Source organism: Plutella xylostella, chromosome Z (genome assembly GCF_932276165.1).
Source record: "Plutella xylostella chromosome Z, ilPluXylo3.1, whole genome shotgun sequence".
NCBI lineage: Eukaryota > Metazoa > Arthropoda > Insecta > Lepidoptera > Plutellidae > Plutella > Plutella xylostella.
The window spans coordinates 4,165,220-4,182,750 of NC_064012.1; the positions used below are offsets into that span (position 1 = coordinate 4,165,220).

The 17,531-nt window shown below is 39.0% G+C and overlaps 1 protein-coding gene across 1 annotated transcript in view; it reads right to left on the minus strand.

Moving 5' to 3' along the window:
* LOC105394950 (P-selectin) overlaps positions 1-17,531 on the minus strand; it is an 84,177-nt gene that overhangs the window by 32,830 nt on the left and 33,816 nt on the right. The window contains exons 3-4 of the mRNA XM_011566873.3: positions 11,250-11,459; positions 9,759-9,854 (exon numbers count right to left, since the gene is read on the minus strand). Of these exons, the coding sequence (XP_011565175.3) occupies positions 9,759-9,854; positions 11,250-11,459 (306 nt within the window). The remainder of the gene's footprint in view (positions 1-9,758; positions 9,855-11,249; positions 11,460-17,531) is intronic.

The window sequence follows — 17,531 nt, forward strand, 5'->3', positions numbered from 1 at the left end:
CTCTTTTTTACATTATTATGAATTATGAGTAGACCAGTAATTGTTTATTTTTTAAACAAACTGATTTCATAAAATTTTGAGGTATTGAAAATATGCATAATATAAGATTAATTTTTAAAGCGGCTACGCCAAATGTTCTGTATGGCGGTGCTAACACGCCGCTTTTTACACTCACGAGCAAAGAAACAGTTCGACTTAGACAACATACGGCCCAATTGTTTTAGACAGACCTAATTACCTAACACACAATGGATCTGAATTTTAGTTGCGCGGACGCATAGAATTCAACCCTTATACATATACTACTCAAATACTGGCATTAGCTTTCACAGATCAATATACCTAATAAACGTTGATATTGCAGACCGGAATTTGAAAAAATATATATCATACATTATCTTACCTAGGTATTTTTTTTACAAACAGACTTGGAATGGAATTTTCACGAAAACAATGTCACCAAAAATAAATAGTGAATAGTGAGAGACCATGTCTGAACTATTCAATTACTACCGTCGAGAGGATTAAAAGATTTTGCCGGGTCAAAAATAGAAATGCTTTTGTTCCATTTCCATACGCTGCGTGCGGCGATTTTTAATGAAAAAAAATCAAAGAACGTACAGATTTTATCTGTATTCTATATAGTTACAGAAAGAGTCTATGAGGTGTAGGTGAGTACCTATGTCGCTAGCTAATGTAACAAACTAACAAAGTTGTACGAGGAATATAAAGGGGAATAAAATCGGCTTCGCGCTGACGCTCGGCGCTAGCTGTTATTGGTAGGAAGTTCAGTTCATGAGCAATTAGAATAGTAATACTTGAGTCGGTGCTTTTTGTTGTATGAATTTGATCAACTGTCAAGTATATATTCTACAAGCTCATGAACTTTAACTTTATCAATTGTGAGTTTCGTAAGGCCATGTCCGCGAATATTTCGCCGCGTGAATATTTTTCCGCAATTCTGTAACACATTGAATACTATAAAATCCGCGAAAAAATTCGCATGAAATAAAATTCGCGCGGTTTTTTTTCCGCAAGTGCGGATTTTCTCAGCCCGGATAGAAGTATCTGCATAGAAGTAACAAAGTTCGCGCGAAATTTTATTCGCGGTGTGAACAGGCGAACTTCGAGCGCGGAATCGCGGAATTAATTTCGCGCGGCGAAATATTCGCGGACACGGCCTTACAGATTATAAGATTTTAATAAACTGCCCTAACTACCATAGTCGAGGTCCACACCACCATTCCGTCTCGATCGTCTGGTGTAGTGTAGACCCGGTTATTCAACACGTGACATTGGCGGAATTTACGTTGTATGTATTTACTTTTTTTAGATTAGCTCCCAGAAAACTTTCAATTCAAAAACACCCGGCAATCAAAGTTTTTCAATTGCAACGTTTCTAAACCAGACAAACCTATTTCCTTTTGCAAAATTGTTTTCACTGCGCGTAGCTTTGTTATGATTTTAAACAGGAAATCGTTTTAACCGTGATCCCGTGTTGGCATGTTACCATTTATCATTTTTTACCCCCGACGGAAATAAAGGGTTGTTACAAGTTTAACGTGTCTGTGTATATCTGCGTATGTGTGTACCTGTCTGTGGTAGCGTTGTTGTTTGATACACCAAACGGCTGAACCGCTTTTCGTTTTTTTCGGATCATAGTTTTTTTTAGTATGTTTTACACTATCTTGGTCGTTTATTGTTTATCAAAGGTAAATAAGATACGATCTCCCGTGTATCGCCTGGTTGATACCTAGTATAATGGAACCGTTGTGGATGTGGATATTTTTGCCCTTTCACCATCCTGCTTTAAAAACCATTGCACTCGTGTACTTATACAGTGTTTGTAAATGATTTCTTGTTCTTGTTCTAATGTTTACACTAAATCCACATTATGCTTATAAATAGTGATTTATTTTATTAACTTTCACTGTTTGTGAGTGTGTGTTTATTTGGTTTCTATTTACTGGTTTATGTTTTGCTATCCTAAGTATATTCTAATAGCGTATACTCTTTTTAACCGACTTCAAAAAAATGAGGAGGTTCTCAATTCGTCGGTATCTTTTTTTTATGTATGTTCACCGATTACTCCGCCGTTTATGAACCGATTTTGAATTCTTTTTTTGTTGTATTGGGTTAAGCTCCCAGGTGGTTCCATTTCTTTTCAGAATTTTATCTCACCCCCAAGGGTGGGTAAAGGGGTAAAAACAGGGTATGAATTTCCATTTTGGGCACATATTAACTGATTCTAATGAAATTTAGAACGTAAATATACTTCTTATAACAAAAAAATATGATGGTGACCTTGAGCTGATCTGATGATGGAAACGGAAGGCAGTCAGGGGAACTCCTCGACGGTATATAGCAACTACTTCGTGTTTAGGCTTGAATGATTCGTATTGATTAGTAGGACTTTTTGGTATCATTTGCACCTTACTTTTGTTTGAAAATTATTGCAAATAAACTAAAAACTATAAAATAAAATAATAATTAAAAAAATTAAAAAACCGACTTCAAAAAACCACTAAAATGTAAGAAATAATTTAAGGTTTACACAAATTCTACTCGTGTGTGACCGTACAAATATACCTAAGCAGGAACTGTTCTTTTTTGAAGTTGGTGCCATATTTCTTCAGTTTACTTTGTCACCGCACCAACATCGCAATACCGCACCGAGTAGAATTTTAGTGGTTTTTTGGAGTCGGTTTTTTTTAAAAATTATTATTTTATTTTATTATTTTTAGTTTATTTGCAATAATTATCAATCAAAAGTAAGTAGCAAATGATACCAATAAGTCCTGCTAGTCAATACGAATCATTGAAGCCTAAACACGAGGTAGTTGCTATATACCGTTGAGGAGTTCCCTTTACTGCCTTCCGTTTCCATCATCAGATCAGCTCAATCAAGTCGGTTTTTTTTAATTATTAAATTTAACCCAATGTATAACACTTTAATGTATAACTGTTTATTGTCCCTAATAAAGTAAAATAAAATTAAATAAAGATAGATTGCAAGATAAACAGTAGAAAATAATCATAATGTAAAGGTTCAGAGGCAATTTTTTCATTTGTAACTAGCCATATAGTCGTTTTCGTACTAAAGCCTCGTATTCACTAAGCGACAAATTGTCGCAGAACCTGTCTAGGCACATGTCGTCTACGTGTCGCCGCGACGTCGCGCTCTGTTCTGCGACGTCGCACGCGACTATACAGCGACATCTACGTGTCGCAGAACAGGTTCCGTGTTTTGGCTCGCGAGACAGAACTTCCTGCGACATCAGTCTAGCGCATAGAGTATATTTTTTTACTAGGTCTAGCGACCGCTTTTGCAGAGTGTGGACGCGTGCGCGACTTCTGTATCACGACATGTTACCAAAATGTTCTGAGAACACGCACCGTAGATGTTCTGTAACAGTCTCAGAACTTGTGCCCTAGTGAATTCGAGGCTTTAAGCCTCGTATTCACTAGGCGACAAATTGTCGCAGAACCTGTCTAGGCACATGTCGTCTACGTGTCGCCGCGACGTCGCGCTCTGTTCTGCGACGTCGCACGCAACTATACAGCGACATCTACGTGTCGCAGAACAGGTTCCGTATTTTGGCTCGCGAGACAGAACTTCCAGCGACATCGGTCTAGCGACCGCTGTTGCAGAGTGTGGACGCGTGCGCGACTTCTAGCACGCAGCACTTACTGCCACAACAACCTCGGGCGACATGTCGGCGGAGACTGCTGGTGTGGACAATCAAAATGTATCACGACATGTTATCAAAATGTTCTGAGAACACGCACCGTAGGTGTTCTGTAAAAAAAAACATATGACGATCATGCTAGTATTCATATTCTACTTGACATAATATTTTAAGTGGTGAAAGAGGTAGGAGTAATTTGGCGCTATGTCACTGGAACTTATTCTTTGCTCGCGAGTTGATAAGTTTATTTTTAATTTAGGAATGTTGCATCCGAATCATTCAGTCAACAGGTGGCTGCTTCCGATCTAAGAAATCCGAGTCCCACAAACCTCGTGTTAGGGTAAAAATATATATTTTTAGGACTTAATCCAGTGTAAAAATGGTCTCATTCTGGATAACATTGTATGTTGCTAAAGGACTATTGCACGCGAAGTGAAATAGCTGTTACTTACCAAATATTTTATAAAGAAGGTAAGAGTTACAATATAACACTTTTTTCCAAATTTTTTGAAGCTTTTTAAGGAAACTTGCTCCCAGTAGTTATATTGTCTGGTCGACGAGAAGTTATTTACAGATAAAATCCCAGCCTGAAGAAACTCACTAATGGTTTTTTTTTACAGTATGCGGATTTGAACACGCACGCAGGATTGCCCCGCACGTGTTCATACAAAAGTATTCATTGTAACGCGTGGAATATGCAAGCGAAACCCTGGAAAATAGTGGGCTATTCTGTTAAAACGGCCTATCTATGTAACCAGTCAATGGTACTTGTCCGTTTATTATTCAAATAGTGAAATCCACCTTTCACGCCTATTTACATCCGCTCTTCACCGGTGATCCGGTTATCCGGTGATCCGGTGATCCGGGCCGTGCGTGCGGCGGCACATTTGTTTACCGTGTCATTAGTTGCCGGAGCGTCCGGGAAATACCGCCGAAATTCAAATATTTTAAACGTGACTCAATTGAAAGCTTTCGCCTTTTGCTGTGGATCAGATCAGTCGCGCTCTCGCTAATGTTACAAAATGTGATATTGAAATGTCAAGGTGCATCCAGAAATAAGTGTAAATGAACAATTAGTTTAACAACCGACTGGGTTAGTTAGTAACCCTAATTGCTATGCCGAAGGCCCCAGGTTCGATACCCAGCCGGGGCACTTAAAGACATATTATATTTGTATGATATGTATACCTATCTATCTATGTATCAGCTTTCCGATACCCATATTACAGGCTCTGCCTAGTTTGGGGTGGGATGGCCGGTGTGAAAGGTCCCCACATATTATATTAGTCCGATTGAAATTTCACTCATATATTTTGTTAAGTATAGTTATTCCGGCTCACAGTTACCTAGTTATCGCATCAGGAATGGGGGGTAGGTGGCATGTCAGTTTTGATTATGGGGTGTGAAGTTGGATTTTTTGGCTGGGCGAGGTGACCGTAAAGCTTATTATAGGTTTTCCGGCAGACATGACAAAAATACTTTTATCCTTAACTCTTTTACTACATAACGGGAGTAGATAATTAAAGCCATAACCTTATTTCTAAAGGCTACTATTTTAAATCATAGTTGAAATCTCTGCGAAACACTTCTCTATAATACTCTATATAGTCTATATAGTTGGCTTCATTGCAGAGATCTACACAAAGAAAATATTGATTAAGTATTAGAAACCAATAACAATTTCTCTAGAAAATTAAAAGTTGATTCCTAGAAGGGCAAAGAGCGATGCAATAATAATAGTGTTCAAATAATATAACTTATTACAACGGAAAGCCCTTTGCTCTTCTAGGAATTAATTTTCAATTTCCTAGCGAAAATATTAATTTCATTTTGATTGCACTTCGATATCACATGGAAAACAACAACACAAACATAATCAATAGAGAGGGAGACAATGCCATCGTACTGCGACGACTGCGCCGAGTCATAAAATCAAAGAGAAATTCCTTCTTTGTCGGTAATTTCGCTGACTAGCAATAAAATTATACACGCTCATTGTCATAGATGCATGGCACGATTGACACGCCAGTTTATTATTGTGGGAACGAAGTTCAATTAATAGTCGCCGTCGCCACACGCGCGTCACAATCATTCTCAGTGCCTCATGGTGGGCTAAATCTTCATCCTCTTTCATCATCTTATTTTTGTTAGTGTGGCAACTGTGTATACTTGCCACACTACCAAACAAAATGTTACTTGTACGAACTTTTGACTTGACAGCTTATGTTATACTATTTTTTAGAGAGGCGTGTCTTAGTGCTTGATTTCATTGACCTCGCTGACGCGGTGACGAAATATCAAACATAATTAGATACGAGTACCCGCAAGCATCAGCAATAGCCATATTCGCTGCCGCCGTGGCGATGGCACTACGCAGCTTGCGCGTTTCCCACGATACAGGAAACGAACCAGTGAGTGAATGTCGGTCCACAACTTCGTTACCTTTGTCTGCATAGACGAATGCAGTTGGCTGAAATTCAGTAATTTCGGAAAAACGGCTTTGGTAACTTTCATGTGCCGAAGGACTCATTTGACGACCTCCCAGTGTACGCCTCTTAAAGTTCATTGAACAGGGATAGATAAGAAGTAGCATGAGTGATATCAAGTCTAGTACAGATCGCAAAGTACTTACATTTGCGGCCCTCTCACACTTCTTGATAAGGAACGTCCGTATTTAAAAAGGTCTTTAAATAAATAAATTGACTCAAGGGGTCATCATGGTCTAAGTTGTCTCAAGTGTGCTGGAAGATTTCCAAGACATCATGCGCCAAATCATTTTATCAGGAGGGAAATGGTCACGGGAAATATTCCATGTGCCCTGGAACCACCAGGTTTAGAGGTGATGGACTGACGCTGGTGCCCTGGGAGCGTGGTAGGAACTTGTTGTGGGATGCTACATGTGTAAGTATGTTTGCAGTTTCGCATTTAACAGCAATAGTTTGAGTCTCGGCGGCTGAGAATGCTGCTATATTAAAGCAACAAAAGTATACAGACTTGAAAAACCGCTACATGTTTGTCCCCGTAGCATTTGAGACCAGTGAAGTTTGGGGTAGTGAGGCTAAAGCCTTCATTAGGGATCTACGCTGCCGTATTGCATCCCGAGGACATGATCGGCGTTCCGATCGCACTTGGCTCAAAGGCTCTCTCTTGCTATTCAAAGAGGTAACGCTGCAAGCATTATGGGTACGTTTGAGCCAGGTAGGTAGGACTCGTGGTGGATTATTTGATTAATTTAATTTTACTTCTTACATGACGGTGCTTGTTGCTGATGATAACGATGTTTAATTATATTGTCAGTTATCAATTTACTTAAACTCAAACAGGTACACGTTAAAAATAAAATGCAGACTGATAATCTCTTTTTAAAAGGTTTAAAACTCTCTTTATACATACAACAACATGTTACTTTATTTATATTTTTATAATACAATAGAAGAGAAAAGAGTTGTGTATTCAAAACTCAACTATTAGGAACTTGAAGTAATTTCGTATGCCGACGGTGGAAACGAGTTTGACGACGATGAAAAGTATAAAAAACGCATAAAAAGAATTTCAGCAAACGCCATCGCCAATTATTAACAGGTATTTTTCCTCAGAGTGCACTGTGCAGTTCGATTTTATTTTGATTTTCTGTTTGCGACTCGATGGAAATAAATTAACTCTGTTTCTAAATTCATTTTACATTTTCCGTTGCTTTCCAAGAGAGTACCGACAACATCTTCAATGCCGAGTATTACGAGCTCAATGTTTTAATTTAAGTAACTATATTTTTGATTTTTACATTGATAAAATAATGAAGTTCTTACTTTCATATTAATTGTACCTATATTTTTTCCATGACTATATGTATCTACATAAAGTCATCACTGTAAAACCGTAATAACTTCTGTATCTAGTCTTGTCAAAGTATTAAAATAAGTAGTTACAAATTCAAACTTTTAATTATTACCTTTCATTGGTTGAATAGGAAATTCAGTTTTGACAAGGTACAAGGTACACAATGTTTAAATGCTGTTGAATGTACAGTACAATATAATATTTTGTTAGTACTGTTTCACTGACAGGCCAAAACCTAAATTGCCTCTTTTCAAGACTTGTTGTATATTATTGTATCCGCTTCATATTGAGTCAGACTTAGAGCTCTATTGACAGAATACAGCATAGGTACTAACGTAATGTACTACTATTACATAGGTTGCACTGGATACCCGTTTACCTCATTCTAGTTTAGAAAAGAAAAACGTGTACGCGCAATGGTATAGCATGTTACATCCACATAATAAGTGTGTGTGCACTCAGTGTGTATGTTTTATGCTGTAATGTGTAGTCAAGCTAAGTATGTATTAACAGATACCTCTGTTAATTCATGTCATACTCATTCAGTATACGATGTATCATATGGTGGCTCGCGGAGTTTCTGTACGGAAAATCATAGCAAAAAATTTAAAGGCAGGCGCTCCAATTGCGTTGTCACAGATTATTGAATTGTAGAGTGAGCGCAAATCTAACAAACTGCGAACAATCGGCACACTAAACCGATACTTCGCTAATTTAGTTGGCTACCAACAGTTCGCCTACTGCAGGATCGGCCTAATGTAAATTTTCAGTCAAAGAGCATAATATAAAACAGAGCATTTGTGTATAAGCCCCGTGAAATGATATTGCGCCTGCCACTGACAGTTCACCGCAGGCAATAATGACCAAGCGTACGCAATACGCATTTCAGTTTTAGAATTGGGAGTAGCCCAATACAAATAGGTTTTACGTCTATTTCAAAGTGGTAATTATTCTCGAAACCTATATCACGGAGTCAAAACGATTAAACATTTACAAAGTTTCTACTATTAGTGGCAAATTCAACATTTTACGTATTTTAGCCAGAAGGAAAAAAGGAATCTTTATAGGATCCCTTTGTTGTCCGTCCGTCTGTCGGTCTGGCTGTCACCACCCTTTTTTTTTAGAAACTGGTAAAGGTATCAAGGTGTTATTTCGCATAGATATACCAAAAACAGTAGTAAAATAATATATTCTAAAAAAATGGTTATGTTATACACGTAAAGTGGGATGAATATTTTTTTCCATAATATTTTATATTGGTGACAGACGATAGCGATGCGGTAGAGCGTTGAAGTAGCTCGCGTAAAAATTCATCGCATTAAAAGCTTTGACTTACGAATATCAACTACTCAACACATTACTCAGTTAAAAACTATGTTTTACGAACCCTCTAAATCTAAAGTGTCGCGATTGTGTGCCGTGAAAATGGTTTTATATGTTTTCAACGAATATTTAAGGAGGAGAGTTCTGTACGCTGTACGTAATAAATATAATTTTTTACCTAATTATTTAATGTGGTTGACGCATAAAACCTTGAAGTTTGCTCACTTTTACAGTATATATATAGAGTATCTTTACAGAAGGTAAGCAATATAAAATTTTAATATTATGTCGTCGCTAAAGAAAGAGAAGGAAACCTATTGAAGACAAGCTTCACAAAATGCTCAAAGAGAAAATGTCGGTACATTATTACAAAATAAAAGCAACTCGTTAATTTTTCTCCGTAAGTAGTTTGGCTTATACTTTTACCGGGTTCTTAGGTCTATATTTACCTAATTAAGTATATTCAAACTATTCTGTTATTTTATAAATAACATGGAATATTAAGTTTTTAAGTATAAAGAAGAGATCCATTGAAAAAAGAAAATAACTTTTGGAAGAGAGCGCGACGTACTGATTTCTTAAAAATGTTACAACAATTTCGCAATGCAGTCACATGAGACACTAAGCTGCAATATTAAATGCCGAACTTGTAAATTCCTTTATTCTTATAAACTGCAACAGTTATTGTTAAAGTCCTGTCCACGCTACACGGGTCCGTTATCGACGTACTATATTTTGATTAGTCGTAAATACATACATACAATACGTTGGCGGTGTGGGTATAAGTGGGTAGATAAATAATAAACAGTCTTGAACTTGAACTGTAACTTACACGGTGCATTACGAGTTTATCATTGTCGATAAAGGGCCCGTGCCGCGTGACTTGTGTATTCCCCATTTCGCACTTACCTATGGTCCCGGGAAACCAGGCGCACAGAGGGTTTCTCTGAAGGTCGGTGCTGCTGTTCCCCACCCTGATCTCCAGGTCCTGCAGCGGTTGATGACCTGACGGACAAATATACACTTTTTGTAGGACAGACACTTTATGTAAAAGTAGGGCAAAATTTTAAAAAAATCCCAATACCGAGAACGGCATAAAATTCGCGAAAACATCCAGTACAAAAAACTTCATAGATAGATCTATCTAGAATGGCTAATGATTCCTCTAGCAGCTCAGATAAATTACCTATATTTTTACTCGTATTCTGAATCAACAACACATGAAAGATAAACATAATTATACTATATGTACACAGAAAAAGCACTAAGAATTTAGATCAATTCACAGAGGTTGAAAGCCTTTGTTCGCAAAATATTGTATTCGCAAACTAGGTAAGGTGGAGTGTACATACGAGTACGATGTTAATTTTGTGCTCAGAATCTTTGTCATTTTCTGCTTCAATTGTTATGTCTGTTCAAATTTCACACGCAAAGCTTTGTACCTATTGAAAATGAAGTGAAATTGTGAGAATTTGCTCACATAATGCACATCGTGCATATTTTATCCACATCGATAGACAATAAATTGCTAATAATAATTATAATGTACGGTGGCCTGCGCCTAAAAACAGGCGGAGTTTTTAAAATGGCGATCCCTGATGATGAAGGGACCAGCTACATCTGTTATAAATCCGGGGACGTGTTGTGTGTGATGTGTGTAGCAGTGGTGTTTATGTGGATATGCTTGAGCAGGATGTGAGTTTGAGATCGCTATTTTAAAAACTCCGCCTGTATACTTTTAGGCGCAGGCCACCGTACATACATTTTAATAAATAAAAATAATAAATAAAATATAATAAATGTTGTTGGCTCTCAATAATCTATAATCTCTGCTTGGATTTTAATAAATTGAACGTCTAGGTCGATAGAGATTAATACTTGGTGGGGGTGTTACTCTCATTAGGCACTTACAGGTATTTTTACAAAAAGTCTAGATGCTCGAATTAAAATTAAAGCTGCTTTGCTGCTTATTTATCGGATTTATCTTATAGCTGCCGTAAAGGACTATTGATTGATAATGTGTCGGCGGTAAGGCGACACTTACATACTTATGACATGACACAGTTACTACGTCATATTTTTAACCATAGTTCAACTACAACTACACTAGCGAGCAATGAAAAAGTTCCACTTACAAAATGACAAACGTAAATAGCTTAAATAAAAAAATAAATTGAATACAATATTTCAGTTTTTGCTTAGTATTTTGATCAGCCAAAATGTAATGTAAGTACTTCAATTTTGAAGACGGCGTCATTAAGCTAACCGTTTCCATAGGAGTAATTTGGTGCTTTTCTCACTGGAACTTTTTCATTGTTCGCTCGACATCGACAACACACAGTTGCTACGCCACACTTTTACCCCCTCAACTGCCACTAAAATTAACCAAAACAAAATTACCGCAGCATCCCCTCGTAGTGACGCGGACCACCTTGACGGCGTAGTGGCGCAGCAGGTCCACCTGCCACCAGGGGGACGCCTCGCGCTGCGTCTCCGTGCAGCGCTTGCCGTCGTGCTCCGTGGTTCGCTCCCCGTCGTTGCCGTTGGCCGCGTGCCCCCCCCGGACGGTCGTCGACTGGTTCGCCGGCTTCCTGAATGCCACGTTCGTGCCTGAGAGATAGATAGAATATTCTTTATTTGTACGCATACATGAAATTAACTTGCATAACTTAAACAAGACGTATAAACAAAAATGGTGGTCTTGTCGTTTAAAGCGATTTTTTTCAAGACAACCTTCGGGTAGAAGGAATTTTATGATCAAAAAGGAGTCTAGTGTTATGAGAAAGAATTCAAGAATTTTCCATATTATATACCCTACAAACTAAATCTGTACACTTTAGAGATTGATTGTTTGATTGAGTGTACAAACAACAACAGACCATGGCAAAATTGAGGCCGATTATTTTATATAGACTGTCCTAAAAGTCAACAAGTTAAAGGTTAATCGATAAAAGGTTATCCGTAATTATCATTTTATTTTTAGATAGTGTCAAGATGATTTTCGTCACAAAGATATGTGGCGACATACAGGGTGGAAAAATAAGTAGGGAACGGAGGAAAAACACCTAGTGTAAAGAAAAAATAAATGCATGCAACGACGGCATTTTTTGCGATTACTGAGTAAGAGTTCGACAACTCTAAATTTTTTGTCAGTATCTTGGGTACACTGACCTGCTAACGCAAATTACACTGATAAAATAAAACCCTATACAGGGTATAAAAAAAAGGTATAAAAATTTAATCCTTCATAAAAACTTTGTTGATTTGCGACGATTTCTTAAAATCGTAGAGCAATCAGTGTTCGGAATTACGAGCAGCGACCTGTCGGCTTAATATTCCCCTTTTTGAACACTCTGTATGTAGAGAATAAAGGGGTGGCTGTGCCCCCCACCTGCCGCCGCCATCGGCCCAGACAGCGTGGGCGGCCGATTCCATAATCTCTGTTTAAACCTATCTGGATAATCTGAATAGTCTATTCAAACACGGTAAGTTGGTATAGGTATATCTATGTGTAGTCGTTGTTTGTTGTTTCGAATTATAATCAACGAGTATTAATGTTACAAAAAAATATAATACCTACTTAGTTTTTTTTGTTTATTGTTCATTTATTTATAATATTTCTTGAAAAGTTATAGTAATATGCTACACTATCCTAAGATTCAGGGCACTATAGGCTATATACTTTTAATCTTAGAATTTCCACTCGGAAGCTGATTGAAAATGATTTACCTTAAAATATTATTACCTCGTTAAATCTTTTGAAAAGAAAATACAAATGGCTGTATTGTATACGTACATTATGCATACGTTAAACAAGTAATTAAAAGTTGTAGTGAGTTGAATCTATTACGAACAAACAACTATAGTACACGTGTAATGTGAAAAATAATTAAACCTGCAGGGGACACCCCACAAGGAACATCAGACCGCGTGGAGCAGGCAGCGGTCGTTATTTCATAGGGTTGCCAGATTGTATGATTGGATACAATGTACGAGTATAATGATATTGCCTATTGCATATCCTCTGTGATGATCCGTGTATTGCGGGTTGCTGCTGTCTAGTCCCGAATAATTGGATACAAAATACACGTCGGATCATTTGTTTGATGCGCTAGTCTGAAACTCTCTCTGGTTAACGGGAAATACCCTATGAATTTCGATTTACAGCCGTCAATATAGGCTTCAGGCCTCAAGGGACGTCAAACACACTGGCCCGACAACACAACATGCAAAGTATTTGTTTGAAAAGTTGCATTGTAAATCGAAAGGCAATGAGACAGCTGGTCATTATAAACAACAACTTATGTTTTGTTAAACTTGGAAACCTGACATTTGGAACTATAACAATTACATATATATGTTGGTAAGCAAACAGAGATACCTACAAATTCATAAGATTATTGCAGACACAGTATTGCATTTTAATACAATGGATAACCCTCCTTCAAGAGTGCCTTGCCCGCACTGCCCTGGCTCATCCCGTAGTTTTATACATGGACTTAGCGTTCATATTGGCAGGATGCACAGAGATGTCCTCACACAACCTTCCGGTAATCTCCCTACAGGGCATCAAAATAATATAAGCATCAACAATGTCACGTTCGATAATTTACCAATTTAAAAAAATAGAGTCTGTGTATTGAGTCACATTCCAAAAGGAGCGAGACACTCTGCTGCAGATGAACTAGCAGCAACTATCGATAAATGCTTAGAGACGAATGACACTGATGATTGGTATCATTTACTTACATTTTCATACACTGCCCTGCGGTGCCAGATAGGACGGATAGGAGATCCCTAACTGCTAAAGTGAAAGCGAACATAAATAGTGACAACGTCTACTTCCCTTCTGAAGGTCCCCAAACAAATAGAAGAGGTATCTGTAAATTAATTGAGTCCAAAGTTTTCGAGGGTGATTTAAGGGGGGCTGTAAGACTACTTACTTCGGATTGCTCCATAGCTCCGAACAATGACACTACATTATCATCCATAATTGATAAACACCCGCCCCCATCCCGTGATTTGTCAATGCCCACGGAACCCAGCTTGACTACTCTCCATCTGACAGTAAGTACAGAAGATGTCAAGCTGTCGGTAGGGTCTTTTATAATGGATCAGCATCGGGTATGGATGGGCTCCGTCCGGAACATTTAAAAGAATTGACTTCTTTTACGGCCGGTGACAGTGGTGTCCGTTTGCTGCAGTCTCTAACCAAATTGTCAAATTTTCTCTTGAAGGGTACCATAAATCGAGAGGTGTGCCCATACCTTTACGGAGCCTCACTGTGTGCTTTAAACAAAGCCGATGGCGGCGTCAGACCGATTGCTGTAGGTAGCGTGCTGAGACGTTTAGTCGCAAAATTGTGCTGCCGGGCGGTAAAAGAAGAAATGGCTGCGTACCTTCAACCGCATCAGCTCGGCTTCGGAACAGCACCAGGATGTGAAGCGGCCATACACGCCACTCGTGCGTTTACCAGGGACGATCCCGATCACATAATTATTAAATTAGACATACGCAACGCCTTTAATAGCGTTGAAAGAGACGTTTTGCTGAGGGAAGTAATGGAGCAGGTACCAAAACTCTATCCCTTCTTACATCAGTGCTATTCGTCTCCTAGCAATCTATTTTACCACGAGACATCGATCGCATCGCAGGTTGGTGCCCAGCAGGGGGATCCGTTGGGACCGTTGGTGTTTAGCCTCGCATTACACAAAACTATATCCTCCATTAAATCACCCCTTAATATATGGTATTTAGATGATGGTGTGATTGGCGGAAGCCCAGAAACAGTATTAAATGAGATACCAACTTTAATCTCGAACCTAAAATCGATTGGGTTGATCCTCAACAGCAAAAAATGTGAATTCTTCGGTAACACCCCAAGGGCCGCAACAAAGCTTTTCGCTATTTGATGCTATTGTGCCAGGTTTACAAAATACAGTTACAGGACCAATTTATGTTACTTGGAGCACCAATTTTCCCAGAAGGTATACCCGCTCTAATTGAGAATAAACACCAAACGTTCTCCAAGCTGACGAATCAGTTAGATAAACTATCATCTTGTGTAGCCCTCATCCTATTAAGGAGTTGCCTTGCTATGCCCAGGCTGACGTACACCGTGAGGACATCTCCCGCCTGGCTGTTTCCTGATGAGGTGGCGGCATTGGACGCGACTGTAAAGCGGACATTGGAAAAAATTCTGAATGTCTCTCTAAATGACACGCAATGGTGTCAAGCATCTTTGCCCATACGACATGGAGGCATTGGGGTTCGTAGGCTGCAAGATACTGCCCTAGTCGGATTCCTTGCGTCGGCGCACGGGGTCGTAAATCTAGTCACTCAAATACTTTCGTTGATGTAGGGTTGACAGAGTGGGCTAGCAGGCATCCGAACCAGAATGTTGTCAAACCGAACATACAGAAAGAATGGAATGAAATTCAGTGTACGGCTCTCGTGGCTGATACTATGGCAAACTCCTCGGGGGCCCACCTTGCACGGATTAAGGCGGTTACGAGACCGGAAGCGGGAGCCTGGTTGCATGCACTGCCTTCGCCCCAGCTTGGCACATATTTGGACAACTGACAGTTTACGCATTGCAGTAGCATTGCGACTTGGCTGCGACGTCTGTGTCCCACACAAGTGCATCTGCGGGGTGATGGTAGAGGCAGACGGCCACCACGCTGTAAGCTGCACGAGGTATGCCGGGAGGTTGCCCCGTCATAGTGCCCTCAACGATATAATACGTAGAGCTTTGGTGTCAGTTTATATCCCGTGCGTCCTTGAACCTCCTGGTTTGTTTCGGACCGACGGGAAGCGCCCTGATGGCATCACACTAATTCCTTGGAAGAGGGGTCAATGTCTGGTTTGGGACGCCACATGTGTAAGTACCTATGCCGCCGCTCATCTCGGCAACACAATTCGTGCTGGAGGAGCTGCTGCCGAGACAGCTGCAGGGGCAAAGCATTTAAAGTACTCTAATTTGAAAGCCTCTTACAGCTTTTTGCCCTTTGCTGTCGAAGCAGCAGGTTCCTGGGGAACAGAGGCTTTATGCCTATATACTAAAGATCATGATGCATCACAGAGATGAGGCACTGGTTAAGGCAATTTCAACAAAATTGGATCATCACCGACAATACTACAAAGATTTAAGAAATTTAGTACACAGTTCAATTAAAAGGGAAAAAAAGGCTTATTACGATTTTTACATAAATAATAATATACATAATCCGAAAAAGATGTGGAGTCACTTAAAGAACTCAACAAATCTAAGTAAACCCAGTCTACCATCTATTCCAAAACATTTAAATAACCCGAACCAAATTAATAACTTTTTTCTCAACGTTCCTTGTAACCTAACTATTGACCAAAATACGTTTGACTATTTTAAAAATAATAAATATTCTACAAATAGTTCAGAATTTAAAATTGAAATATGCACTGACGAGCAAGTGGCAGCCATACTAAAATCCATAGAGACAAATGCAACTGGAACAGATACTCTTTCGGCAGAGATGATTCGGTTAACGCTCTCGATAACACTGCCCATAATTACCTTTATTGTCAATAAATCCATAGCGCTTAAAACCTTTCCCACCGCATGGAAGGCAGCTAAAGTAAGACCTCTACCGAAGAATATCACCGTTGAAGAGTACAAAGACCTACGGCCAATCAGTGTTCTACCAGTTCTGTCAAAGGTAATTGAAAAAGTAGTTTGCAAACAGTTAACCCTATACTTAGAGACTCAACATATCCTACCCAGCATGCAATCTGGTTTCCGAAGCAATCATGGTACAGAGACGGCTCTAGCTCATGTAACTGATGATATAATAACTGAGTCAGATACAGGGAAGGGTAGTATTTTGGTTCTTTTGGACTTTTCTAGAGCTTTCGACTGTATTGATACTGGTCTGCTCCTTTCAAAAATGAGCTATTACGGCATTTCCTCGACAACCTGTGAGTGGTTTCGATCATACTTGTCCGAAAGAACGCAGTACGTAGAAACAGTTGATGAGGACGGCAACATACAGGGATCAAAAATGCAGACAGTACCTAGAGGCTGCCCTCAGGGTTCTATTTTGAGTCCTCTGCTGTTTGTACTGTATACTGCCGATTTGATCAAATGTATTAAGCACTGCAAAGTACATCTTTATGCAGACGACACTCAGCTGTATTATTCTTTCAACTCTAAAAACATTAATGAAGCTATTATTAAAATTAACGAAGATCTGCACGCGATTTTCACTTGGTCTTGTAAAAATTTTTTAGCACTCAATCCGCAAAAATCAAAATTTATGATATTAGGAACTAAACATCAAGTGAACGCTATACATCAGAATAACCCCCAAATATTGATTAATGACATCATCATAGATAAAGTTATGTCAGCCAGAAACTTGGGGCTCCTTATGGATAGTGAACTACGGTATATAGAACATGTAAATGTAAAGATCAGAAACGCGTTTTACAGACTGAAGGTACTATACGGAATCCGTGAATTTATCTCTGAGACGGTACGGGTTTTGCTAGTTGAGTCGTTGGTTTTATCCCTCTTTAACTTTTGTGACGTGGTATATGGACCTAGAATATTTGCGAAAACCGAACGAGCAATACAAAGGGTACAAAACGCATGTGCACGGTTTTGCTATAAGATACCGAAAAGGGCCCATATAACGCCTTTTTTGA